The sequence below is a fragment of the Triturus cristatus genome, chromosome 2_1 (genome assembly GCF_964204655.1).
Source record: "Triturus cristatus chromosome 2_1, aTriCri1.1, whole genome shotgun sequence".
Classification (NCBI taxonomy): Eukaryota; Metazoa; Chordata; class Amphibia; order Caudata; family Salamandridae; genus Triturus; species Triturus cristatus.
The window spans coordinates 280,396,228-280,423,550 of record NC_140581.1 but is presented as its reverse complement, the minus strand read 5'-3'; the positions used below and the strand labels follow the sequence as shown (position 1 = coordinate 280,423,550).

General features: G+C 45.4%; 1 protein-coding gene across 1 annotated transcript in view; it reads right to left on the bottom strand.

Annotated features, from left to right (window-relative positions):
• WDR70 (WD repeat domain 70) overlaps positions 1–27,323 on the bottom strand; it is a 1,822,964-nt gene that overhangs the window by 1,348,916 nt on the left and 446,725 nt on the right. The window contains exon 8 of the mRNA XM_085631103.1: positions 12,836–12,912. Within this exon, the coding sequence (XP_085487229.1) occupies positions 12,836–12,912 (77 nt within the window). The remainder of the gene's footprint in view (positions 1–12,835; positions 12,913–27,323) is intronic.

The window sequence follows — 27,323 nt, the reverse complement described above, 5'->3', positions numbered from 1 at the left end:
CCTCTCCTAAGTGTCCTAAACCTTTAAAATAAATTCCAACCGCGACTTTCCCATAGAATAGTACGGGGCTTGCGGCTGTGATCTCACACCGCACAAGTCCCCCGTGGGTCTCATGTGTCACTACCTTGGGTGGTTCCTTAGGGTCCCAGCGATTCTATGTGCTCTAGGCACTGTGTCTAGTCAAGTCGTGATTCTTATATCACTTTCTTAATATATGGTTTGGTCTAACTCTGGGGCCCATTGTATATTGTGCTATTTACTGTTGTTTAATAACTGTATGATTGTGTGCCTTGCTCTCTAACTTTATAAAGAGATTAGTAGTGTGTTTAGAAATAAATACATATATTTTATATATATACCTTGTGTGGTTCTCCTTTCATTTAGCCATTCAGGAGGTTATAATCTGGTAAACCAAGCTGCTTTACACTCTTCAAGACTTTGCCTTAAGGCTGCTCTCCATAGCTACCACTAGGATAGCTTTCAATAAAGGTTGTCTTTAAACCTATTCATCAATAAGGGTTGTTTGGACTGGTACAAGGTGCCCACTATAATTAGTAGACAGCATATACTAGGCCAACTTCACACAGTGAGATTTCCCCGATGCTGTGCCCATTAAAACGTCTGGTCCCACTGCAGAGCCCGCTTGTGCCATCTGGCATGATCCACAAACAGGATGCAGGAGGCCATGAGGCCATTCTCACCGAAATCCAGGATAGAGGCTGAAACATCTGTATCATAGCCTGAATATCCTGGACTCGCCACTCAGGAGGATAAGTCTGAAACTACATTGTGTCCAGAATTGCTCCGATGAAAGGTAGCGTCTGAGAGGGAGTCAGGTGTGACTTCGGCATATTGATAGTGAAACCCAGCAGGTGCAGGAGGTTCGCCGTAGTCAGGAGGTGGGAGACTAATGTTTGGGATGAGCACGCCTTCAGCAACCAGTCATCGAGATAGGAGAAGACTGGAACCCCTGATCTGCGCAGATGGGGTACGACCACTGCCATCAACTTTGTGAACACCTGAGGGGGGCAAACTGAAAGTGCTCGTGGCCCACCGTAAACTGCAGGTAGCAACGATGGGCAGGCAAAACGGGAATATGGAAATGGGCATCCTGCACATTCAACGCAATCATCCAGTCTCCCAGGTCCGGGGCAGATGAACAAGGGTAAGTATCTTGAACTTCTCATTCTCGAGGAAGTAGTTGAGGGCTCTGAGGTTGAGGATAGGACAAAGGCCGCCGTCCTTCTTTGAAACCAGAAAATAGCTGGGAAAAAAACAACCACAGCCTACTTCTTGCCTAGGAACACTCTCTATAGCTCCCTTGGCCAACAGAGTCTTGACTTCCTCGCAGAGTATGGTAAGATGATCCTTCATCAGCCGATTGTACTTTGGAGGCATTTATGGAAGGATAGCCTCAAAGGGAGGGAGTAGCTCCATCGGACTATTTACAACACCCACCTGTGCGAGGTGATGTCCTGCCGGTGGTGGAGGTGATGGCGCATCTTGCCACCAACTGGATGTGTATGATCGGGTGGGGGGAGTTGGGGGGGGGGGGGGAGGAGAGAGGGATCCGACTAGGAAGGTTTTGCAGTGGAGGAGGGGATTACGGCTTGGCTCGACTTCTGGCCGCCCAGACCTTGAGGTCGGGGTGAACTGCATCCACAGTCCTGCAGAGGTTGTTGAACGTGCGAGGCTCTCTGTCTGGATTAAGGTTGGTGCCCCTGAGCGGGGCCTTGAACGCAGAGCTTCCTCTGTCTCATTGCATGACGGACTGGGCGAAGTCGAAGCACGCTTTTTGTGGTGCCTCTCACCTGACTGCGACAACTTCAAAGAAGAAGACTTCGATCCACTGGAGCGTTGCTTGGACTTTCCTCTCAACCGAGACCAGGAACGAGATCAACGAGGCGATCTCCGTGGTGCTGGGCCGCTATCAGCTTTAGGGACCGCTCCCTCAAAGCCTTCGGCGCCATGGCCCGGCAATCGGAGCACGACTTTGTGTCGTGGTTGAGCTCTAGGCACCAGAGACACACTAAGTGGGGGTCCGTAACCGACACGGCATGGTGACAGGTGCCACATGGCTTGAACCCAGAGGTCTTCTTGCTAGACATCTCTAGCATACTAATAGGAGTCGACAAAAAGTTTTAAAAAGTGTATCAAAAAATGACAGGGGGTAGCTCCCAATGGATATGCGTTGGCTGGCGCGGAAAGATAGGAACTGACGTCAGCACTCCAGAGTGGCGGTGATATTGACTACATGGACGTCACGACGACTAACAGAACGCTGTCACAGAGTCGAACGACACCATCTACTGGCACGCAGGGGTACTGCTATCAAAAATCTTCTGGATGCAGCCTGGCGCCTAGAAGTTCAGAGGTAAGGAATCTGCAGCTAGACGGCTCTATCAGATAAGCGGCACACAATAGGTGTTGGTTGCTAATCCTAAATCGAGAACTTTAGCTGAGTTCATTTCAGCTTCCAGTCCACAGGTAAATTAGTTTAATTGAATTAGTTGGTGACCGGTGAGTGGTAAGCGTGACCCGCGTACTACAGTTGAGTTAACTATGGCTATGATTTCATTTGACTCGCTGTCTGTGACAATATGATGATGATGGGGTTAGTTGTGAATGGGAACAAATGTTCAAAAGTGAGCTCCAAATCTGTTGTGGTGTCCACCAACTGGGGTTTCGACAAAGGTTAATGTGCAAGCCGAATCAAGAATGATCAAATCACTTTCTCTTAGTAAGAGCGCTTCTTACCATACAGTTTGATATGATACATATTTTTTTTAATAGTCCGTAAACGAATCAATGTGACTAAATATTTGATGGGGCAGTACAGATCAGTAAGGGCAAAGTATGCTGGGCTGGCGGTGTCCCCAGCTGCATGATTCACAGTAAATCTGCCTTGTTTTGCCATGGGGTTGCTGCAGTGTTGTTGCCGCAGCGGTGTGGCCTAGGGTTTCCAGGACATTTCACGCCTCATTGCAAATTTTAATGCAGTATGTTCGAGGAGGCTAAGGCTGGTGGCATTGCAGATGCATGCACCAAAAATTACTTGTTACACACGATGAGTGAAGTTTTTCCATGACATGAACAGGAAAAGGAAAATGCTTAGGCAGCAAAACATGCTTTTCTTTTGGCCCTGCTATGATGCACCCACACACAGTACCATGCTCTGTCACCTGTGTACATACTTGCTGCCTCATTGTTGATTTTGCCCTGCACATTAGAGTTTAGACGGCGTACAAGTGACCTACTGCCCCCTCTTTTCTTGCTCTTTGTTCGAAGCTGCATACTGAGAATCGTGTGCTTGTGCCGTTGGGCAGCAGCCTGAGCTGGACATGGGGCTGGCAAGCGCGGAGTAATTTTTTGTTTCCTGGTGGTGGGACACATGTCTACTTTAAGTCTCTATATTTGGGTAGGCTATCAATGGGCTCGACACTTACAGTGCTGGTTTTCTTGTGGAGGGCGCTGTGTGCTGGGTCCGATGAGTCTTGTTATGTATATACACATGTGGACGTGTGGGAAAAACGCCGTGTGCCTGTGTTGTTTTAGAGTTTTGTGCCCATCCTTGTCACCATTGTGGAGCCCCAGGTCAGCAGTGGAATTAATGGGCAGCCACACCAAGCAACGTTGGCACGCCCAACTCCCATTTATTACTGCAGTGACTTCACAGCCATCACTGTGTGTACTGTGTGTCGAATGGCGCTCTACAGGCTGCTCTTTGTGGCCACCTTGCAAAAGGATAACGCCTTCTAAAGAAGCCAAATCGGTCCCGGAGCCTTTACTACCAGGTTTCTCTAAGGAAAGTGAGGTCACCAGCCTACATCCTTATCATATGAAACTACACTTTCACAACTGCATTATCAACCTTCTTGCTTTCTCAAATTTACCCACTCTTTTAAAAAAATCATTCTCAGGTGGAGAATCCCCACGAACCCCACTTATGACATTCGCCACAGGTCACTCATCCGTAACTTTTATGCCCCACCACTTTCAAAAGTACACATTTGAAAATCAGCTTTTGCATTTTAATTGTGATGTTGTGGGTGGCTGGCAAGTCTACCATGAAAATTGTCTGGTGTTTCTCAAGCTCAGTTAAAACAGCATCATTTAATTCTACTTGAAGCTGAGGAGAGTATTCGACTGAGGGAAGAGCATGTAGCCCAACGGCTAGGGCGGTCGATCTCAAATCTGGGGAACCGGGTTTGCGTCTGGGGAACGACCCAACATCCTGTGATTCTGGGCAAATCACTTAATCTCCCTGTGCTTAACAAAAATGAATGTGTCCTTATGTAACGCGACTGGTGCTCATGTAAAGCGCTCTGATACCAGATACCTTCGGGTCAAGTTCACGCTATATAAAACTCCGAAGAAAGACTGTCTCCAAAGGGTTCGTTTATAGTTAGGGCAGTGCTTAATTTGAGCCGGGGCTTTCTGGTGCTCGGCACCGGCATCTAATTGTCAACACAATACCTGTAACAGTCCACCACATGGTGGTGCTGCGCATCTAGAGATGAGCAGAACAACGGTAGAATAGGAATACAATATACATTAAAATTGCTACTGCCTGCCTCCCCAGCCATTCCTTTAGCTTTAGAGACCTGGAATAATCTGAACTGTCGCATTTACATGCAAGAGAGATGTTACTAGTTGTTTTGGCAGCGATGACAAGGGCAATGGGTGGTGCAAGCTGCAGTGGCCTCCTGGTCAGAGCCCTGGCACTTAATATTTTACAAATTAAGCACTGAGTTATGGTGACCAGATGTCCCGGTTTTCCCTGGATGGTCCTGGTGTATGGAGAAGAGTCCGGGTTTTTGGTGCAGTTTGCTGACACTTTTCTCCAAATTTCATAAATGTCACGGTTTTCGGGTACTGCCTGGGTTGAGCATGTGCACTGGTGTTAAAAAGATGTGTGCATGCTCACTTCTGGCGAGGTTACGGCGTGACGTCACTCCAGGCAGGTGAGCGACATAACATTCTAAAACTCTTGGATGACTGTTTTTTGCATGACTTCTGGTATCTTGGAATTCAGTTATTCAATACAACCGTGTTATGTGCTACATTCAGTGTTAATGCTGTTCTTCCACAAAAATACTCGAAACACCCGTAGGTTGCAACATTTATCTGGTGTTTAGGAAAGAAGGCTCAATCTTGTTTCTCCAAAAGGAACGATATTACATTTCTTAACTCAGTTGCCACAGCACCATAGTCAGGATAGAAGAAATGCGCCACTCCCTTATTGCCAAAAATCAATGTAAAGATAAATGTTTTTCTGTCCAGATACTCTAACTAGTGGGAAGGGAACTCCTTTAAAGAGAGATTTTTAGGTCGAGCATTCGAGACCTCTTGTATATACTTTAGTATATACTTATATATACTTATATGTGTATGTACTTTGGAACTTTTCTTCGGTTCAACTGTCTCTCTTTAACTGTCTTGATAGAAAACCACCAGCAGAGGTCAGTAAAATACCAGAATTGTTTTCTGCTGAGGGACTTTGTTTTTGTTTATTTTTCTGGCAACTGCCTCTATTTAACTTTCTTGATGGAAAACGACCAGCAGAGGTCCATAAAATACCAGAATGACTTTAGCATTCCCTAGATTCCAGTACATCAAAATTGTCTTTCACGAACACCTGTAGACAATAATATTTATTTTCAAATCTTGTATTTTCAGTGATATGATCACCTAAAGTCCTGATTTTATGTTAAAAACAGAGCTTTGGTCTATACCATTTCCAGCTGAAAGGCAATATTTCTCTCCATGTGTTCCCGTACCTGGCGTGTCACGCAATTTGGTGCTTACTTTCCCTTCATGTTAAAGAACAGTAGATGTTTCAGCACCCAGGCTAATGTGCTGCATATCTAGATACATGTAAGGTCCCAAAAGAGAGACCGATTGCATTGCAAATGCTTGTTTCTCTCTGGATTTCCCTTCTCTTTCTACAACACAGCAACAACATTGTTGTGCCAGCCATCGGGACAACAGCTTGTCCAAACCACCAGCGCACCCAGCTGTGCTCACTGGAGGCAGGGGGCAGCCACCTGCAGCACGTTCCAGCCAGCCAGCCAGCCAGCCACCAGTGTGGCCCTGCTCTGCCCTTTTAAAGCGAGCGTGCAGACTGCGGCATTATCAAGCAGCAGCAGAAAAAAAAAAAAAAAAAAAAGGGGGTTTGGAATGGAACCAACCCGTATGGCCCTTCCCCAACCCTGACAGCACCAGCAAGTTAGGACCCCGCCGGATCTATCAGCAGCCACATGAGATTTGTCCTCCCAGCCTACATTCCTAAACATGTCACACAACTTGAGTATGTAAATGGCCGTGGGACATTTTCTCTTTTTGGCCTGTGTTTGTGTTTCCACTCCACCCCCAAAAAACTGGGCATTTGTTTAAACTTTTTCCCTAGGTCTGCCATCTTTCCCATAAAAAAATATCGGTAATTTCTTCACATTTTATTTACATTTACTTCAAACAAAATCATCTGCTGTCATTTTTAACGTTGTCTTGCTGGGTTGATTTACTTTACTTAGCCGTCATGGGTCAAATGGTGCTACTAAAAAACAAAAAACTAAAAATGCAACCATAATTAGGAATTTGAGCACACCAGGAGTGGAACGCTCTGGGATACATCAATAGGTTAAATCAACTCTACTTTTTGCAGAGTATCTTTTTGTTTTTGGTTTTAACACAGAGCCTGCAGGGTGGCTAATCTGAAGGTTGGATGGGCCACTGAGGCTTCTTCAGCTGACAGATGTACCGAGGACTTCAAAGAGGATGGAGGATCAGAAGAGAAGAAACTATCCCCAGGTCAGCTGCCTGGCACTACAAAATCAGAAGGACGGACCGACGTACAGCAGACGCGCGCAGCGGGCGAGCCTAAGGCAAGCCCGTCTGCGCCCGTCCGTGCCTATATGTCGCCAGGAGCCAGAAACCCTGCTGGTTTTCGCAGAGATCAAGTAAACAACCCAGTAACCCTCCTCAACTATACTAGACAGGACTTACTGAGTATCAGAGACAACCAATGCTAGCCTAGTATGCAAGACACCAACTCATGCGCTCATACCTTCCCAACAGAAATAGAAAGGCCCTCTCACATGTAGAACCTGTGGATATCAGAGTATGCTACCTACACTACCCAGTACCAATGATAAAAAAGCTGACTCAAGAATCAGAGATTCATATGGCCCCAATAAGCAATTAAGTCTTCAAAAATCAGCTGATAAGACGGCAAGTTGGGACTGCTTTTTAGCAAATGTCAGATCACTCCCCAAGCACGCCATTAATATATGGGACATGCTCTCCTCTTCCCTTCCCCACATCGGTTTCCTGACAGAAACATGGATTAAGCCGTCTTCCAATCCAGCGATGGCTATCATAACCAAAAATTGGACAGACCACAAAGGGCGGGGGGAGGGGTAGCAATCATTTACAAAGATCCTATAAAAGTTAGTTTTAGATCAACTAATCAATGAAAAAATTGAAATTCTTGTGTTTAGAATTGACCTACACGCTCAATTTAGCTGGAAAGGAGCCCCAGTATACCGCCCACCAGGACCACTCCTCGATTCCGTCACTCTACTTATGGACCTGATCTCCCCTTATGTTAAGTCATCAAAATATTTTTTGCTTCTCGGTGATCTGAATGTTCATAGCAAAAACCCTAGTCTCCCTTCTGACAGAGCTATCAAGACTTGAGTTGTCCAAAATCAACAATTAACCTTCTCATATAGCAGGACACACGCTAGATTTAGTCCTATCAAACTCGCCTAACATTGTTTGTGGAACAACTTGCCCCCTCACATGGTCAGACCACTCCAAAATCGAATTCAGTATAGTGGGATCACTAGCACATAAAGCCCCAAAAACACAAACTATTAGGAGTTACAGACAGTGGCATAGATTGACGTCGACTCTCTTCAATGACACCTTTATACCACCACAATATTCTGACTCCGACATGGTAGAAAAACGTGTAACAGCCTTCCAGGCAAGTATAAAGACCACAATAGACACATTGGTACTCCTGAAAACGACTCCAGTGGTCTCCAAACACCCTCAGACCCCTTGGTTACCACTGATCTCCGGATTGAAATGAGCCAGTGCAAGAAATTAGAGCAACAATGGCGATGCACACATGATCCCCACGACAGAGAACGATTTAAATCCGCCCAAACAAAATACCATTACAACAAACAAATGATGGACGGAATGCTGACAATGCAGACATTCTCCCCCAGTCAAGAGATCTGAGTTAAATCCATCGTTCTTTTGCCCACTACGCCACCCCAGTTTAGACATGGCCATATGCAAATCAGTCTTGACCCTGTGCCTCATGGGAACAGCCCAGCCCGAACTGCCAAGCCATGTCTTCCCTGGACCGGAATCAAGCATCCTAGGACCGGTTTCTGGCTATCAGCCGTCATCAGCCAGGATAGCTCGACTCCAGTGGCGTAGTGAGCACGGGTCCCACGTCTGGGAATACCCATCCCACTTAGGGCGAAAAGCGTTACAACAAACAAATGATGGACGGAATGCTGACAATGCAGACATTCTCCCCCAGTCAAGAGATCTGGGTTAAATCCATTGTTCTTTTGCCCACTACGCCACCCCAGTTTAGACATGGCCATATGCAAATCAGTCTTGACCCTGTGCCTCATGGGAACAGTCCAGCCCGAACTGCCAAGCCATGTCTTCCCTGGACCGGAATCAAGCATCCTAGGACCGGTTTCTGGCTATCAGCCGTCATCAGCCAGGATAGCTTGACTCCAGTGGCGTAGTGAGCACGGGTCCCACGTCTGGGAATACCCATCCCACTTAGGGCGAAAAGCGTTACAACAAACAAATGATGGACGGAATGCTGACAATGCAGACATTCTCCCCCAGTCAAGAGATCTGGGTTAAATCCATCGTTCTTTTGCCCACTACGCCACCCCAGTTTAGACATGGCCATATGCAAATCAGTCTTGACCGTGTGCCTTATGGGAACAGTCCAGCCCGAACTGCCAAGCCATGTCTTCCCTGGACCGGAATCAAGCATCCAAGGACCGGTTTCTGGCTATCAGCCGTCATCAGCCAGGATAGCTTGACTCCAGTGGCGTAGTGAGCACGGGTCCCACGTCTGGGAATACCCATCCCACTTAGGGCGAAAAGCGTTACAACAAACAAATGATGGACGGAATGCTGACAATGCAGACATTCTCCCCCAGTCAAGAGATCTGGGTTAAATCCATCGTTCTTTTGCCCACTACGCCACCCCAGTTTAGACATGGCCATATGCAAATCAGTCTTGACCCTGTGCCTCATGGGAACAGTCCAGCCCGAACTGCCAAGCCATGTCTTCCCTGGACCGGAATCAAGCATCCTAGGACCGGTTTCTGGCTATCAGCCGTCATCAGCAAGGATAGCTTGACTCCAGTGGCGTAGTGAGCACGGGTCCCACGTCTAGGAATACCCATCCCACTTAGGGCGAAAAGCGTTACAACAAACAAATGATGGACAGAATGCTGACAATGCAGACATTCTCCCCCAGTCAAGAGATCTGGGTTAAATCCATCGTTCTTTTGCCCACTACGCCACCCCAGTTTAGACATGGCCATATGCAAATCAGTCTTGACCCTGTGCCTCATGGGAACAGTCCAGCTCGAACTGCCAAGCCATGTCTTCCCTGGACCGGAATCAAGCATCCTAGGACCGGTTTCTGGCTATCAGCCGTCATCAGCCAGGATAGCTTGACTCCAGTGGCGTAGTGAGCACGGGTCCCATGTCTGGGAATACCCATCTCACTTAGGGCGAAAAGCGTTACAACAAACAAATGATGGACGGAATGCTGACAATGCAGACATTCTCCCCCAGTCAAGAGATCTGGGTTAAATCCATCGTTCTTTTGCCCACTACGCCACCCCAGTTTAGACATGGCCATATGCAAATCAGTCTTGACCCTGTGCCTCATGGGAACAGTCAAGCCCGAACTGCCAAGCCATGTCTTCCCTGGACCGGAATCAAGCATCCTAGGACCGGTTTCTGGCTATCAGCCGTCATCAGCCAGGATAGCTTGACTCCTGGCTGACGAGGGCTGAAAGCCCGAAACCGGTCCTAGGATGCTTGTTTCCAGTCTAGGGAGGACCTGGCTTGGCAGTTCGGGCTGGACTGTTCCCATGGGGCACAGGGTCAAGACTGATTTGCATATGGCTGGGTTCAAACTGGAATGGCATGGTGAGCAAAAAAACGATGGATTTAGGCCCAGATCTCTGTACTGGGGTGAATGTATGACATTGTTCTGCATTCTGTCCATCAATTGTTGTTTTTGCATTTGTCACCCCGAGTGGGAAGGGTATGCTCAGACGTGAGTCCCTTGCTCTCCATGCCACTGGAATCAAGCTATCCTGGCCGACGAGGGCTGAAAGCCCGAAACCGGTCCTAGGATGCTTGTTTCCAGTCCAGGGAGGACCTGGCTTGGCAGTTCGGGCTGGACTGTTCCCATGGGGCACAGGGTCAAGACTGATTTGCATATGGCTGGGATCAAACTGGAATGGCATGGTGAGCAAAAAAACGATGGATTTAGGCCCAGATCTCTGTACTGGGGTGACTGTATGACATTGTTCTGCATTCTGTCCATCAATTGTTGTTTTTGCAAACAAAATACCATAGCAGCCTGAAAATCATTCGAAAAACGCATATTTCAAATCTACTTGATCAAGCAGATAACACTCCCAAAGCTTTATTCCAGGTCCTCAAAACATTCACCAATCTCAAAGCATGCAACACAGAAGAGGCGCCATCTCAGTCTCTATGTGATAATATTGCAGGCTATCTCACAACAAAAATAGATGACATCTATAACAAGATAACTGCCAACAGTGGCTCCTGTTCAAACCGCATAGCAGAACCCCCCTTTATCTCGTCTAACACAAATAACACAAATAAACTCGAGGAATTCCCTATGCTTTCCCCTATGGAACCTGAATCCTTATTAAAAACGACCAAATCTGGTTCCCCATCAGACCTGATTCCAGCCAAGGTCTCTGGCTTGCTCGCCAATCAGCTCGCTGCCCCATTTCTTTCATCTTAAATAGCTCTATAAAAAAAGGCAAGCTTCCTAGCTCAAATCCTGCTCATCAGGAAAAACGCCAAACTGCCCCCTGATGTTATCACTAATTACCACCCCATCTCACTACTCCCTCTGCAAAGCAAACTACTAGAGAAGCACATTAACACCCATCTGTCTGGATTCAAAGAATCCTCCAACTGCCTCGACCACTCACAGTCAGGATTCCGACCTACACACAGTATGGAATCGGCACTGGTAACAGTCACAGACAACATCCGAATGCTTGCAGACAATGGTCAGGCAGTGCTTCTTATACTGCTTGACCTGTCTGCAGCATTCAATACCATCTCTCACCAGATCTTGCTGGAAAGGCTTAGAGCTACAGGCATCCAGGGTAACGCACTGAAATGGTTGACTAATTTCCTGGCTGAGAGAACACAAAACATCAACCTCAGTCCTTTCAGATCACAGACCACCAATGTTTCTACGGGTGTACCCCAGGGCTCATTTTGTAGCCCTACCTTATTTAACATTTATGTTACACCGCTCGCGTCACTACTGAGAAACTTAGGGTTCATACCAATTTCCTACACCGATGGCACACAACTGCTCCTTTCTTTTGACAAGAATAACACAAACATTCAGGCTACCTTCTCGGAAGGCATGACAACCATCACTGAATGGATGAGTAACAACTTCCTTCAGCTGAATGCGGAGAAAAAAAGAGATCATGTTATTCAAAGAACCAGTAACAAGTGGTCACCCAACTGGTGGCCAGAAGAACTGGGCCTGTTTCCGTCCCCAAAACAAGTGGTTAAGAACCAAGCTACCTCTACTGCTAGGGCCTGCTTTCATATACTAAGCCTTCTTAGCAGTCTCTTCCCCCAACTCCCATTATCCACACGAAAAACCCCGATACAAGCATTGGTCCTAAGCCGTCTGGACTACTGCAATGCTCTGTTGATCTCAGCTAAGGAATCTTTCTTAAACAGACTGCAGGTAGTCCAGAATACGGCAGCCTGCTTAGTGACCAACGCCCCTTCCAGAACAGCTTCACTTCCCCTACTCCGTAAACTGCATTGGCTACCCATACGCAAAAGAATCAACTTCAAGATTTGCTGCAGGGTGTTTAAAGCCGTAAACAATATGGGGCCTAGATATATGACGGACAAGCTGGTTAGATACACTCCCTCCAGGACCCTCCGCTCAGGGTCCAAAGATCTCCTCCGGATACCTCCCATAAAACAGTCCAGATTAGGGGGTAAATCCTTTCCCTATTTGGCTCCATTATTTCGTAACCAATTGCCCATCCACTTACGTCCCTGCACCAACTACCTATCCATTAGAAAACTTATAAAAACCTCACTGTTCTGATCTTTCCCGGCCAGGGTGATTCATGTGCTCTAGAAATTATATAAATAAATAAATAAATAAATATTGCCAGATACTCAGCGTGGTCGTACACACTATCCATCTCTCCTAACAGTGCAACACTTAAACAAAAAATTACAATGACAACCTGACACACAAATTGAAATAAACAGTAAACATAGGTGTATTGCACACAATACGCACACAATTAAACGTAACAATCTATTTAAACTTAGGGCACCTAAATGTAATTTAATTCTACACTTAGCATGAGAATAAGCTGGCTTTCAAGGAGTGAAAAAGTTTTCTAGGCAAGCATGCATGTTTAAAACGTCATGATGTGATGCACATAGCTACTGCATCAAAATGGTGGTAGTAAAAAAAAATAATTATAAATTATTAAATGTTACTCACCCATCATTTGAACATGTCAAAAACTCTTCCTTTATTTTTGGGTGCCAGCATCCTCCATGCAACATTGATGTGTGACCCTATTAAATAAATGTGTGTTTAAATATCAAAATATATTTTATTATCTTTTTTATTTCTCATTTAATAAATCATGTAGTACCCACTACAGTAACTAATGGAATGGAAAAGAATCCATGCAAAATCATATTTTCAGAAAATAGAAGAAAACCAGATTACATAAATTGTTTTTCAATAATCATTATTCGATGTTTTTTTTGTTTTTTTAATTGAAATTAAAAAAAATTATTTCCATTTTTAGTAAAACATAGGCGGGGGAAAGTTGAGCGAAACAGAAGCATCATGATCAAATTTCTTGTACAGACACACAGAGACTAATATATAATGTGAGTTCCACAACCAGGCACCAAGACGCAATAAACACAAACTAAGAGGATACCCCAAACAGTATCGGGGCCACTATGAAGTAGATATACTATCCGCCACAGGCCTCCCCAGACACATCGAAATAGTGGATCCCATCAGGTCCAACCAATAGAAAGCTCTCCACCAGCCCCAGATCTTATGAAATATATGAGGGAAACCCCTACTCCGGTATGTCACCTTTTCATCCACCATGTAAATGTCCATTCCATTTCTCCATTCAGCGAGAGAGGGAGTCTCTGGTGTGCCCCAGTGTCTTGATATATCTGTTTTGGCAACTACAAGACCTAAGGAACAAAACAGGAGCTTGAATCGGGGAAAGTCAATATCATTTGGAATGCTCATTAGGATCAATTTTGGGTCAAGCGGGATTGAGGTATCAAGTATATGGGAAAGCTCCTGAATAATCCGGTCCAATACATCTGTATGTGGAGGCAGTCCCAAATTGTGTGTAAAAAGGAATCTATTGTCGTCGTGCAGCGAAAACAAGATGGAGACAACGCTTTGCCCATTTTGAATAGTCTTTTGCGGTCATAGTAGACCCTGTGGCAAATTTTGAATTGAATGAGGCGAAGGCTTGCCTCAATAGCCACTTGCCGCAGGTGCATCAGAGCAGCCTTCCAGTCAATATTCTGAAACTCACCCAGGTCCCAATCCCACCTCTCCTTTAGCTTAGACAGTATGTCTGGCATGTTGTTGTTGATGATAGTGCGGTATGTCTGAGAAACTACCCCTTTACCTAGTTTTTCCATTGAAAGATGGCCCTTAAGTGGGGAGTATTCCAAGAGATCCATGTTAGCAAAGCCCTCAGTTCACCAAGCATGACGGAGGTAGGCATATTTAAGGATTTAGGAAGGGTGTAGATCAAGGGTACTGACAAACATTTGCCCTGGGGCCTCAAAGTACAGTCTGTTGAGTGAACGAGGGCCGCATTGATGCCAGCAGGGGGTCTGGGTGGGTCAAGGATGATATAAGGAGGTCTATAAAAATGTTAAATAAACAGGCAAGCATTTTTTTGCAGGTTAATAAATGCTTACCTGTGTATTTAACATTTTTTTCTGAATATTATTGTTGAGAAACTAAACAGCAGCTTGTGCTGCTGTTCACCAGGGGGGCCGCATGCAAAGGTCAAGAATGCCGCAAGTAACCCCCGGGTTGTACTTTGAGTATCACTGGCTGTAGATGAGGGCCCCGGGCCCTACGTTGAGTATCACTGGCTGTAGATGATAAGTCACCTGGGTGGAGGAGAAGGACATAAGAAATCCCGCTTCAAGGAGATCTCCAATTTTGGGAATGCCTATAGTGTCCTATTCCTTAAAGCACCACAATTTTGCAACGTTCCATTCCATGGGGGTGTCTCATTCGTCATCTTGTGTACCCATCCCAGTGTCTTTGCTGCCCGGGCCACCTGTGTCACGGGTGCCAGGCTGTGGGAGTCTTTCCCTCCATATAGATAGTGCAATAAGGGAAGGAGAGCTTTTCCAGTCTCGCGTGTTCTATAATCTGAATGTGAGGTGGTCTTGTAAAGTGCGAATCCAATCATTGATGCAGATTAGATTTGACGTCCAGTAATAGCCCTCTATATTTGGAAGTGCTAGCCCACCATTATATTAAGACCACTGCATTGTACGGAGTGATATTCGCAAGTGGCCGCCATCCCACAGCAGGGTCCGTAGACCCTGTTCAAATCTAGAGAATGATGTTTGGGGGTAGCATTGTTAAGTATTTTGGAGTGCTTATAAGAGTTTGAAGAGCGTAATCATTTTGAAAAGGGGCGCTCGGCCCATCATTGTAAGGGGGAACCCCCCACCCCCACATCAACCTGAAAGTCGTTCAGCACACGCTCAAAGATTACGAGCGGCCAAAGATCCTTCTGTCCAGTCATAAAGATGCCCAAGTATTTAAAATAGTCAACCGCAATGGGGAAATTGTGGGGAAATACCAGGGCGGCAAGCGAGCTCTGCTGGGAGTATTACACAGTCTTGGCCCAGTTAACCTTATATGCTAAGTGGCTCCCGTAGATCTCCAACGCTTGGAATAGTGCCTGTAAAGTAGTCTCTGGATGCGTCATGTACAGTAGCATGTCGTCTCCATAGAGAAACACTTTCTCTTCCTGCTCATTCGAGGGTGATATTTGGAACCTTCCAATGCCAGTGTGAGGCCGGATCTTGCAGACCAGGGTCTTGATCGTGTGGGCAAATAGTATGGCATACAAAGTGCAGCCCTGCCTAGTGACTCTGCCGATGGGAAACAAAGTAGAAACTCTCCCATTCACTTTGACTGTTGCCATTGGGTTGCGATACAGTATTGCCACCCATTTCTGAAAGTAGAGAAAGAAACCTAACTTCAGTAATACCTATTCCAAAAAAGGCCAATGAACAGTGCTGAACATTTTTCCCGCGTCTAGGTTAAGGAAGTAGTGGGGACCCCGCTCGGATCAGACCATAGCCAGCCAGTTGTTCGTGCGGCGTAAGTTGTGGCGTGTAGATCTGCCGGGTATAAATCCTGACTGTTTGTAGTGTATCAGTAGTGAGACGACCTGCAGCGTGGTGGCTAGGAGTTTCGTTTCAACTTTGAGAAGGGAGACCAGGCAGTAAGAGTCACACCAGTCCCTAGGTTTCCCTTCTTTGGGGAGTAGTAGTATAGTGGCATTCCGGAGATCTGGAGGACGTTTCCCCTCGTCCGTACCACTTGAAAAAGGATTAGTAGGTGTGGAGCCTATAGGCTTTCATAACACTTCTATAATTTAACCGCGATGCTGTTAGGGGTTAGGGCCTGGAGTCTTCCCTGAGTTCAGACTGGTAATGGCAGTGACAACATCAGGCAATGTGAGCTTTCTCTCTAGTGCCTTACAGTCTTCCGTACCTAATATACTCCCCCGTTATTACATTCTATATGGCCTCGAAAGACACAATCAAGGCCAGATAGGACGCAATAGCGGGGAAGACTGAAAGTGGTCTAGCCGCATAGAACTCCGCCAAGTATCGGGCAAACTCTTGAACAATCTGGGTGTCCGTTTGAAATTGGTTTCCTGCCTGGTCAACTATGCTGTGCTCTACTGGGCTTCCTGCCTAGCCGGGACTTTTGCCGCCTTGTCTCCAGTTTCATATAGGCGGTGTAGGTAGGCCAGTATCTGTTGCTTAGCCCTCTGCCTGAAGCAGTGTTATTTGCAGCTGAATCAAGGGATCTGTGAGCGAATCAGGGTTCCCCTCGAGGTGCTGGATCTGATGCTCAAGCTCTTCGAGCTCCACTCAGTTTCTTTTTTTCTTTGTGATACCATAGCACTGTCTTGAATGCCTCCCAGAGTACTATTTTGGAGGCCACTGAGTTCTTGTTTTCAGAAAAGTACAATTCGGAGTCTGTCCAAAGACCGCTACCTTGCGACCCCTCAGTGCCCGAGCATTCAGTCTCCACCCTGTGGCACTTCGAACCCGGAGCCTACCCAGCCGGACCAGAAGGGGTGAGTGGTTCAAGAGGCCCTGCCATGTTTTCTGCCTGGGTCACTTCCTCAACTTCGTCCTTCAACACAAAAACATAGTCAAGTCTAGAATAGACCCTGTTGGCCCCTAAAAGGTAGGAATAAGTCCTGTCACAGGGATGTAGGGTGTGACATGTATCTCGCAGACCCAGGCGATCTACAAATTGTGCAAGTGGGGGCGCCGGGAGGGATGCCATCTGGGGGCCAGAGCAATCCTGGTTTACCATCATCACATCGTTAAAGTCTCCTATCACAACATGGAGTGATGAGGTGGATTCTAGAAAATAATTCATAACGTTAGTCAATGAAAAAGCCTGTAACCGGGGTGGGGCGTACATACTTATCAGAGTCATTTCAGTCCATCCTCGGAACCCCTGTACCCCAACATATTGCCCAACCAGGTCTGTCCAGGTCCTGGAGATCTGAAAGGGGAGATGTTTCCACATCAGTATGGCCACTCCCTGGGCCCCATTGGTGAAACCGGCATGCACCAGTGCGGTATATGTAGGCCTGGGCCAAAATGCCGTTCCGTTCGCGGAAATTGCGATAATTTGGCATTTTCGCGTTCCGCGGAAAGAGCGAAAATGTCAAAATTTACGCATTCTGCAGCTTACCGATAATTTGTTTCTTGCTCGCGCTGTAAAATAATACATTCTCGCGTGCGCGCGATCGCCTTACCTGAATCCCCGCGTTCGCCGACAAGTTTTCCCGATCCGGTCGCGTTCTCCACGAGATGTTGGATTGTTGGTAGCCATTTGCGCTGTCTCGCGACAGTTCGCGCCCGCAGTAACGTCATGCGTCGCGCGATCACGTCTTTCTTCTCGCGATCATGCACCGTGAGACAAGTGAAAACAAGATGGCCGCGCCCGCGAGCAACCGCATGGGTAAGTTGGCGAGCCGCGACCATGCAGAAAATACCGCGAACGGACGGGAAAAAAACTTCCGCATCTTCGCGATATTCCCGCGTGTTTGCGGAGATTTTTAACATTTTCGCGATAATTTGCGAAAGTCAATTTCGCAAATTCTGCCCACCACTAGGTATATGCCTCCCTGCCCAGGAATCTACAGTGAGTTCTGTAGATGTCTCCTGAAGGAGACCCACATCCGGTTGTAACAGTTTAATATATTGAGCGTCCAGTCCTCGTTTGATTTTCCTACCCAGGCCATTGACATGTCAGTTCAAGACCATAAGGGGAGTATCCTCTAACTGTTCTGATTGTGCCATCCCATATGACGTGTGGTCAGTAAGTCTAAATATAAGGTCTGTGTGCAGTGTATCATGGATCTGTGTTGATGTCTGTCTGTCATCAAAAATATGATACAAGGCTAACACAACAAAACCCCCATTCAACCACCATATCTCCAGGTACCTCCCCGTAGACCGAAACCAAAGTATCTGATCCAAACATGGCCTGATCCAAACATGGCCTGAAGAGGATAGTGAGGTCTGTAGCCTACCCCTTGTGAAATTAGAAACTCGAAATAACTGTCAAGAAACTAAACCACACTGGAACAAAAGAAACAGCTAGAGAAAAATGCGGAGAGAAAGCGAAGAAGAAAAGAAAAAAGGGTTGGAGAAAGGAACAAAAATAACGGGGAAGGGAAAAAGAGAAAGAATACACACACACACACTCCCCACTAGCAGCTAGAGCAATGTGGGGGGAGGGGGGTTAATGAAACTAGTTCAATTCCACAGCTCCGCCATGGTCCAACATCTGTGTTTAGCCGACTGGACCATCCTGCAGCTTGTCCCAACCGACTGTCAGGGAAGTCGGGCCAGGAGAGTCACGCTCCATTTGGTAAAGTCCACCATCAGGGGGTGATCCCCCTCCGAGTCAGACGACTGTTTCCTCTCGGATAAGTCAGACATGGCAGTTCTCGATGTGGTGTGGTGTCCCATCAGATCTCCAGGTTGAGGTGCCACCCCTGCACCTCCTTCTCGTATTATAGGTCTTAGGCTCTGACCCCTCCTCCAGTCCCACAGGTCGACCCATTGGACACTCTCCCTCTCTCAGGCTGTCGTGGAGTTCGTTCTTCAATTCAATCCCATGTCTTCTCATGGGACTGAAAGAAGAGGGCCTTTTTGTTGTAGAGAACTTTAAGTTTAGCAAGGAACAGCAGCATATATTGTAGCTGAAGGACCCTCAGCTTTATTGTGACTTAGTCAAAGGTGCGTCGTGGCCTCTGGACTTCCCGAGAATATTCAGGGAACACCATGATCTTAGAATTGTCATGCCGGATCTCGCACATATGGCGGACTTCCCAAAGGATCATGTCTCTATCACAAAAGTTTAGAAATTGGGCTATCACCCGCCTCGGTGAAGCCCCCGGGGGAGGTTTTGCATTTAGCACTGTGTGCACATTCTATGACAAAGCAGGAGGAGAACTGTTCTTGGGAGAGTGCGTCTCTCAACCAGCTCTCCAGGAACACCCCAATGTTAGCTCCCTCGACTCCCTCTGAAAGGCCCACAAAGTGCAATTTTCCGCATCATCCACTCTCCAGACCATTTCCCTCATGGGGGTAGTGAGTTTCATCAGTTCTTTGCGAAGGCCCCGGGTTGAGTCTTCCTTGTCTGAGATCCGATTTGCACCGGTTGCAACCTTTTCAAAGACATTGCGAAGGTCTTGTCGCAGCAGCGTAACTTCCGAACGAACCTCCCCGATGATTCTTCCTTCCAGTGCCTCCCGGGAGGATTGGATCGCATTGCAAGTAAGAGCACCGCATTGTCCGGCATTCCATAGGTGCCCCTTACGGTGTCAATGTTCTTGTTTATCAGTCCATCTAAGCGTCTGGGAGGTGTGGGTTCTATATCTTTAGCCAAAACTGTTATGGTAGGAGGGACACAGTAACAGTGGGGAAAGACACGACACTCCTAGGGCTCCAGATGCAGCCTGCCCACCCTGGGGGATGGCTCGGCAGGAAGGTCGACAGCTCAAGGTGACTGCGGGTTCGTTACTCTCCAAAAAAGGACAGTTGCTATGACATTTATTCAAGGCTTACTAAACGTTTGATGCCGCTTAATGACTGAAAATCATCAGAGAGGCATTAAAAATGCCTTACGCTATTTACAATATTTAAGATGCAGTTCTAATGGTATAGTGCTCTAAAAAGATAGTTCCACTTTACTGTTGTACTGTTGCATTTGGCCATGTCGGTGTACCGGTGTATACTGCAGACATTTAGGAGGTTTACATAAGAGGATTCACAGGCGGCCATATGCAATACACTCAACTCAATCACCAAAGAAAGCCAGAGCAATTGAAATATGTGCCTTTGGTACTGTATAAGGATTTGAACCTGATCTGAGAACTCAGAGCAAGCCTTTTAAGAGTGCTAAATTTGTTGCAAAGTCCATCTTGAGTTTGTCCCTCCCGTTGCTCAAACATTGTTTACTGTAATCTTCCACGAACTAGCTTTCTGTAAAAAGGTCTTTAAATCTTGCTATAATCTTGTCACATTTGCTGTGCAATCAAAGACAGAGGTCAAATGTCAGGCTCTCTCTTCCACGGAGCTTGCTGTTTCTTTAACTGACTTCAAAGTGAGAGAATTCATGTGACTATCCTGCTGAGTACCCATGCATGAGGAGAGGTTGTTCAATGATTATTTTTCTAGCACACACAAAAAAAGAATCAACTGCGCTGATTTTTGTGAGTATATTAGAATTAGTAAAAAAATGAAGCACATTTTGTTTTGTGTTTCTGAAGTGTGGTGGAAACAAATATTTGAATAAAATCAAAACACATCAATATACTAAGTGATGAAATTTGCACACTTTATCGTTTGCTATTACAGGCAACACATTTTCAATTGAATGGACCATTACATTTGCACCAAATTACCGCTTTACTGCACACAGTGTGCTACCACACCATGCATACTCCATATTCTGCCCTTCCACTCTATGCCACGCCTCTCCATTCTACACCACTCCACTCCATGACATGTCACTCCATGCCCCTCAAATCTTTGACACTCTGAGACACTCCATTCTATGCCCCTCCGTTCCACACCGCTTACCCTAATATATTTTACCCCCACCAATCTAACCCAGACCTCACCAGTGTACCCCAATCTACCTCAACCCACTTGCATACAATCTTCCTCAATCTACCCCACTCCGATCTACCCCACTCCACTCCAATCTGCCCCAGTTCACTCCGATTTACCCTACCATAATCCACCCTACAATCGAACCTACTTCAATCTGTCCCACTCCACTCCAATCTACCCCAATCCACTTTACTCCACTCTTCCCCAATCTACCCCACTCCACTCCAATCTATCCATGTATCCCACTCCACTCCAATCAATTCCACTCCACCCAATCTACTTCATTTCAATCAACCCCACTACAATCTATACCAATCTAGCCCAACCTACCTCACTCCAATCTTCCCCATCCCAATTTACCAAAAACCACTCCAATCTACCCACTCCCACCTACCACACTCAAGTCTAGCCTTGTCCACTCTAACCCACCCTAATCTACCCTCCTCAAATCTTCCCAATCTACCCCACCATAATCTACCCCACTCTACCCCACCCCAGTCCAATCTACCCCACGCCAATCCACCCCACCCCACTGCAATCTACCCTATCATAATCCACCCAATGTATCTCACTTCACTTTACCTGACTCTACTCTACCCCACTTCACCCTAACCTACCCGGCTCCAGTGCAATCTACCCCAATCCAATTTATACCACCCCATTCTAATCTACCCCACCTCATCCCAAATCTACCCCACCTCATTGCAAATCTACCCACAATTTACCCTTCAATTTACCCTACCCCACTCCACTCTAAACAACCCCTCTCCAATCTAACTGACTCCATTCCAATCTACCCCACTCCTACCCGATTCAATCTACCCCACTCTACCCCAATTCAATCCACCCAACTCCACCCCAATTCAATCTACCTGACTGTGCTCCATCAGAGCACTCCAGTCTATCCCACTCCATTCTACCATAATCCACCCCATTCTACTTCTCCCCAATCTAGCCCACTCGACTCTACCCCAGTATATCCCATTCCACTAGAGAGGAGTAGGATAGATTGAGGTAGATTAAGATCTACCCCGATCTACCCCACTTCTATCTACCCCACTCCAATATACCTCACTTTAATCTATCTCAATCACTCAATTCCAATCTACCCCACTCCAATCTAGCCCCACTCCACCCCAATTAAATCTCCCCCACTCCAACCTACCACACTAATCTACCCTACTCCCTCACTCCAATCTACCCCACTCCAATCCACCCCACTCCATTCTATCCAACTCCATTTTACCAAACTCCATTTTACCAAACTCCATTTTACCAAACTCCATGGCAATCTACCCCACTCCACTGTACTGCAATCTATCCCACTTCAATCTACACCACCCCACTAACTTTTAGCCATGTTGAACAGCAGCGTCACTTGTGCAAAACTTGGCTAAAACACATTGCCAAAGCCAATAGCTCTAGCATAGGCAAGACCTATTGGCTTTGCCAAGGCTTTTTTCTAAATTAGCTTGATCAATTTGCCTTAAACGTGCAGCAACTTCCATTTGTGATAGTTTCCAAACTTCATTATAGGCAGCATAAATTAATCTTTTAGAACGCGAGACCTAGGAGCGAACGAAAATTCTTGCAAATCCATGTCATCCGAAAGGAGAGAAAGATGTTCTTTTACTGTAGACAAAAGTGGAATGTTGCAGCCATTGATGGCATAACTTTCCCACTGAATAGGTAGTAATAACCTCTGAATGTTGAGACTAAACGTAACGAGAGTACAGTCTGCTACCTTTAAAACCCTCTGTAGAGTTACAAAAATGTGCATGGCAACCATTTGTGCCCACTGGCCACAATAACCACCCTTTAGGACCTGTAAGTCTATTCAATGTACCATTTTGCCCCATGCTATTGAGCTGTCCCTCAGTGTAATTTCCCCGATATTGCCATTTATCAAAACGTATAAAATTTAAAATTATAAAGGAGAACTAAAGTGGACCCAAGAAGACCTCACGACAATGTCAGTCCCCACATAAGGACATAACAATGAGACCCAAGTTATGAATCATACTTCGGAAAACTATAGTCTGTATTCCTGGCGTGGGTCTCTGCTTAGCTCCGAGATCCTTTTGGAAAGCCACCTCAACGAGTAAAATGTAGCTTATTGTATTTTCAAAGACCTCATTCATTCCAGCTAAGGAGAAACTTTGGAAATTGGGTGTTCGAAAATGCCGTATAGTTCAACTTGATAAACCATCTCCCATATGTTCTCTAAATATCACTTTAAATCTGACAGTGTGTAAGATGTCAGTAAATCTGCAACAAAGACTAGTAGTGCAATATATTATTCTGTATCAGTTCTATGGTTACACATGACCACGAGGAACCTGAGGAACGTTAAAAAAACACTCAATTTCCAGGACAGCTATTTCATTAGCTCACATTGCTTCTGTTGACAACATTCATCTGATATATCTTATTAGATCATATGAAAATCCCCATCAATTTCCTAATCTTTGATTCTGGTCCAATCATTGTCAACAAGCTCAAGAGAAATATAGCACTAGCATAGGTGTGTCTTAACAGCCATGTACTGTCCTTCAGTCTTTCGCATCTCTCCTTTTACAAGCACCCATCTTCATCATCTCTCCCTATCACCCGCCGAGAACAAACAGGCTATCTTATAGAGCGCAGTGAGAAGGGTATTTAGGTGCAAGTGAGAAAGGGACAGCAGACGTGGAGTCCATGTCCTCTTGAGCCTGCCTTTGCTTTATGGTTAGGAAAATCACTGCCTTATTAGTTAGAATGATTAGAACATGACTTCTCCCCATAGGGAGATAAAAGCAAGAAGCACTCAATGTTTTCCTGTGCGTACTAGATTCATGATTACTGACGTAATATTCAGTACTGATGTGAAAAATAGTGAGGATTTCCTTTTCAAATTAGTAAAGAAAACTCCAAATTATAATACAAACATAGGTACAAGGGCGTTTGTAAGTGTGCAGACATGATAGGTAAACTCACTATGATAGACCTCTTGTTCCCCATAGTCTGTCACCATAGTGATGTAAGGATCAAAGTTACCTCAAAGTGACGTTTTACAGTCACTTATTCCACTGTCTCTTTATCATATCTTCCCCATGTCATCAGCATTAAAATCTACATACATAACATTAATTCACTACCTCAGAGACTAATATTATGGCCAATGTGGCGAATTACGGTAGGAGCTGCTGTGATGAAAAATCTTGGACGTAGAAGGGCACGTCCAAAATGAACACCATCTTCACCCTTTCCACTGGCTGACTGCATGCTGGGACCCTCTTCGGGCATCATCCTTAGTGGGGGTTTCTAATATTTTGTACACACTACTGCAGTATGATGCAATTGGATGTAATTCCCTGAAGGTGTCTCGGTAGAAATCTTGTATTTCTACCGTACTTGTACTTCTCAGTCGATTCTCAGTCGTCCTTGTAGCATTCCTTCTCCTTTATCCAGTTTGATTTTTACTTGTTGTCATCACTCTACCTGAGCAATATGAAGCATTAAATGTGTCTTTATATGGAAAACCTATGCACTAAGGTATGCACTACCTTCGAGACGTTTAACCTGTTAGTTCAGTAAACTCCATATCACAGATGGTATCATCCCATTTTGACTAAAGGCCACTAGGGTTGTGCTTTTAAAAATAAAGAATAATAACAATCAAACTCAGATATCCCAGCTCTATCTAATTTCCAGCTATTTTGTTGCTCCTAGTTTTTGCAAAAATATTTTTTTTAAAACTTGTTTCGCAACCGCAGGAATTTGTAGATTCTCGTCTGTTTATTCAGGTTGTAAGGCCATCCATGCGACTGAGATTTCCCTGGTCAATTTTAGGGTGATGCATTCGGTGGAGTGGATGACAGTATCCTCTTAAAAAGGTAATCCTCAATGCTACATATATCGCCATACACAATCAAATGGTTGCAATTAATTTGGATCAGCGTAAGAAAAAGTTTGTTTCAGTAAAAATATTAACGGAGTATACAATATCTTCCCTAACATGTTTCACCTTATTAATATCCTGGATCCAGATTTTTTCCAAAGTAATAATTTGCAAAAATTGGCAGGTAAAAGGAATTACAACTAATCATGCACAAAAGCTCCAGCTTGTATTAAATTGCATAAAGAGAACCTCAAGCACAAGTTTACACTATACTAAATCAGGTAAGGACAACAAGCATTCCTTATAAAGCAATACCACCAGCATCAATACGGAAGCAACAACAATGTATGATACAAGTACCAATACAACACAATAGTTGGAACTTGTTCATCACTCATAAAACGGCGACGATTCAGTGTGCTTCACTATTATAGCCACCAGCAGCTATGGGTTGTCACAAGTCAATGCACTTTTGACACCTGGCATGTTACAGCAGTAGTATTATTTTCAAGCCATGACAACACATGTGCAACTGTACCCATCATGGTGTGTGAACTGGGTGTGTAAGAAATTGAGTTATTAGCTGTGCATAATGTGAGGCCTGCACAAGTAATAGGAACAACGAAAACTACACCTCACACACAACTGAATGCTATGCATTAATTTGCAAATATATACATTAGGCCGAATGACAACAACTTTGGTGACATTCTGAAATCACATTAGACCCAATGGGTCATGACCCCCAAAATCACAGTACCCCCCCCCCCGCCCTCCCCCCCCGCTAAACCAAATGGAACATCACAATACAGGGGACTATCACTTTACATAAAACAGGCTTATTTGGTTTGTCGAAAAGTAATCACAAAAATACTATAAGGCAACTATTTGCTTTTTCAAAGGTTACCAAATCAATGTATAAGTCAAGTCTATTGGCTTTATCAACGTTCAAAACATTACATGACCAATAATCCACAAGTTAAAAACAACCATTATAAAACAGAAATAAATAACCATGTTTAAATGCTAACATTATTGTCAATAAAGCATTTCAATGTTTATCAAAAATCACGGTGACCAATGAAGTGTCAAATAAAGCATTTAATATCAACTTAACGTGTCTGAGTGTTTCTTTACCACTTTAGGCTATGTAAAAATGCCGTCATAGAACCAACCACTAGAGGCTGCGGCTTCTCCCAGGCTGTAGAACAAAACTTCTTCCCATGGGAATGTTTGAAAATAGGGTAGAAACAGCAGGGAAGGGGGAAGAAGGGAGGTCCTACTCCCGTTGTACATTCTGTGCTTCACACCCTCCTCCCTCTATTGCTTGCACACCCAACTCCTCTGCTCTGTTTTAAGACAGTGCAATTCGATGTGCAACATGGCTTAAAGTTAATAAAAACAAGGTGCTATGTTGCAGTTGCGCAGAGCTATTTGGCCATGTTAATGTTTTCTAAAGATGTTGCACAACAGCCCACGATGCTGTGCAACACTGTTTAAAAAACGATTGATAACACCAATAGGTTTTGCATAGGTGAAACCTATTGGCTTTGCTAATGCTTCTTCTTTTTATAAGGGTGCCTGATCCCATCCAGGAAACCCTAAGGCAGGTGTTTGCGGTGGGTGCTGCAAGGGGAGGCCCAAGGCCCCCCAAGACCCTAGCCCGCTCCCCACACACAGTTTCATGCTACCTAGGAGTCGGCAGCATCTTCTGTGCAGCTCCCGCCGTGAGGGAGCAGCCTCCTTTGTCTGCATCCCGGGACCCAGTATTTGTCTTCTATGTTTGGCTGGGGATAGGTTCCCGTTTCCCCTATAAGTTGGGAAAGTATGGGGAGCGGGCCTCACGGACGCCCATTCCCTGGAGAAATAATTAATTTAATCATGGGCATAACTCAGGCTACTGGCCTAAAAAGGTAAAAAATGCCAACGTTCCTAAGTGGCACATTAAAGAGGACTTTAAATTACAATTCAAGAGTGTAAGGAGTATTTTCCTAGCTGCTACCAATCAGTATTTAGCATTAATAGATGTAACAAGGTAGCCTAATGATTCCTTATGGCAGCAGCCGTTTCTGTGACTGTCTCACTGTAAGGACATGTTCAACATTAATTTCTAAAGGCCTTACTTTTAAAGTGCTGCATCCTGTCTTTGTGGACAATAAGGCAGGCATAGGGGTGATGTATTACTATTAAAAAGGATGTTTAGCCGCTCAAAAGGGGTACTTTGACAGGTCAAATTTGCAGGCTTAAATTGCCACAGGCCCTGTGTGCAGCTACACGGTGGCGTCCGACGGTAGCCTCTCACATGCAACTTATACACCTGTTCATATATAACAAGCCTAGTGCCCCTTCCTTAGCTGCATTGCAGCGGCCCTATCTTAAAAGACAGACACTGGCAGTAAACACAGTGCAATTTACCATTAAATTACTGGGCAGAGAGACTCTGGTAAGGAGACTCAACCACAAAGTCTGAAACCGGGTGATCATAAAGCAAAACATACGGGCGTAATAAATGGGCGCAACCCATTTGCAACAGGGTTTTAAGTGACTTGAAATCATCCAGTTTTTGCAAGCATTTTTAGCTCTTTCCACTGGAGTATTATCGCATGCATCTTTGCCTCAACTTTCTAAGTTGTATAGTTTG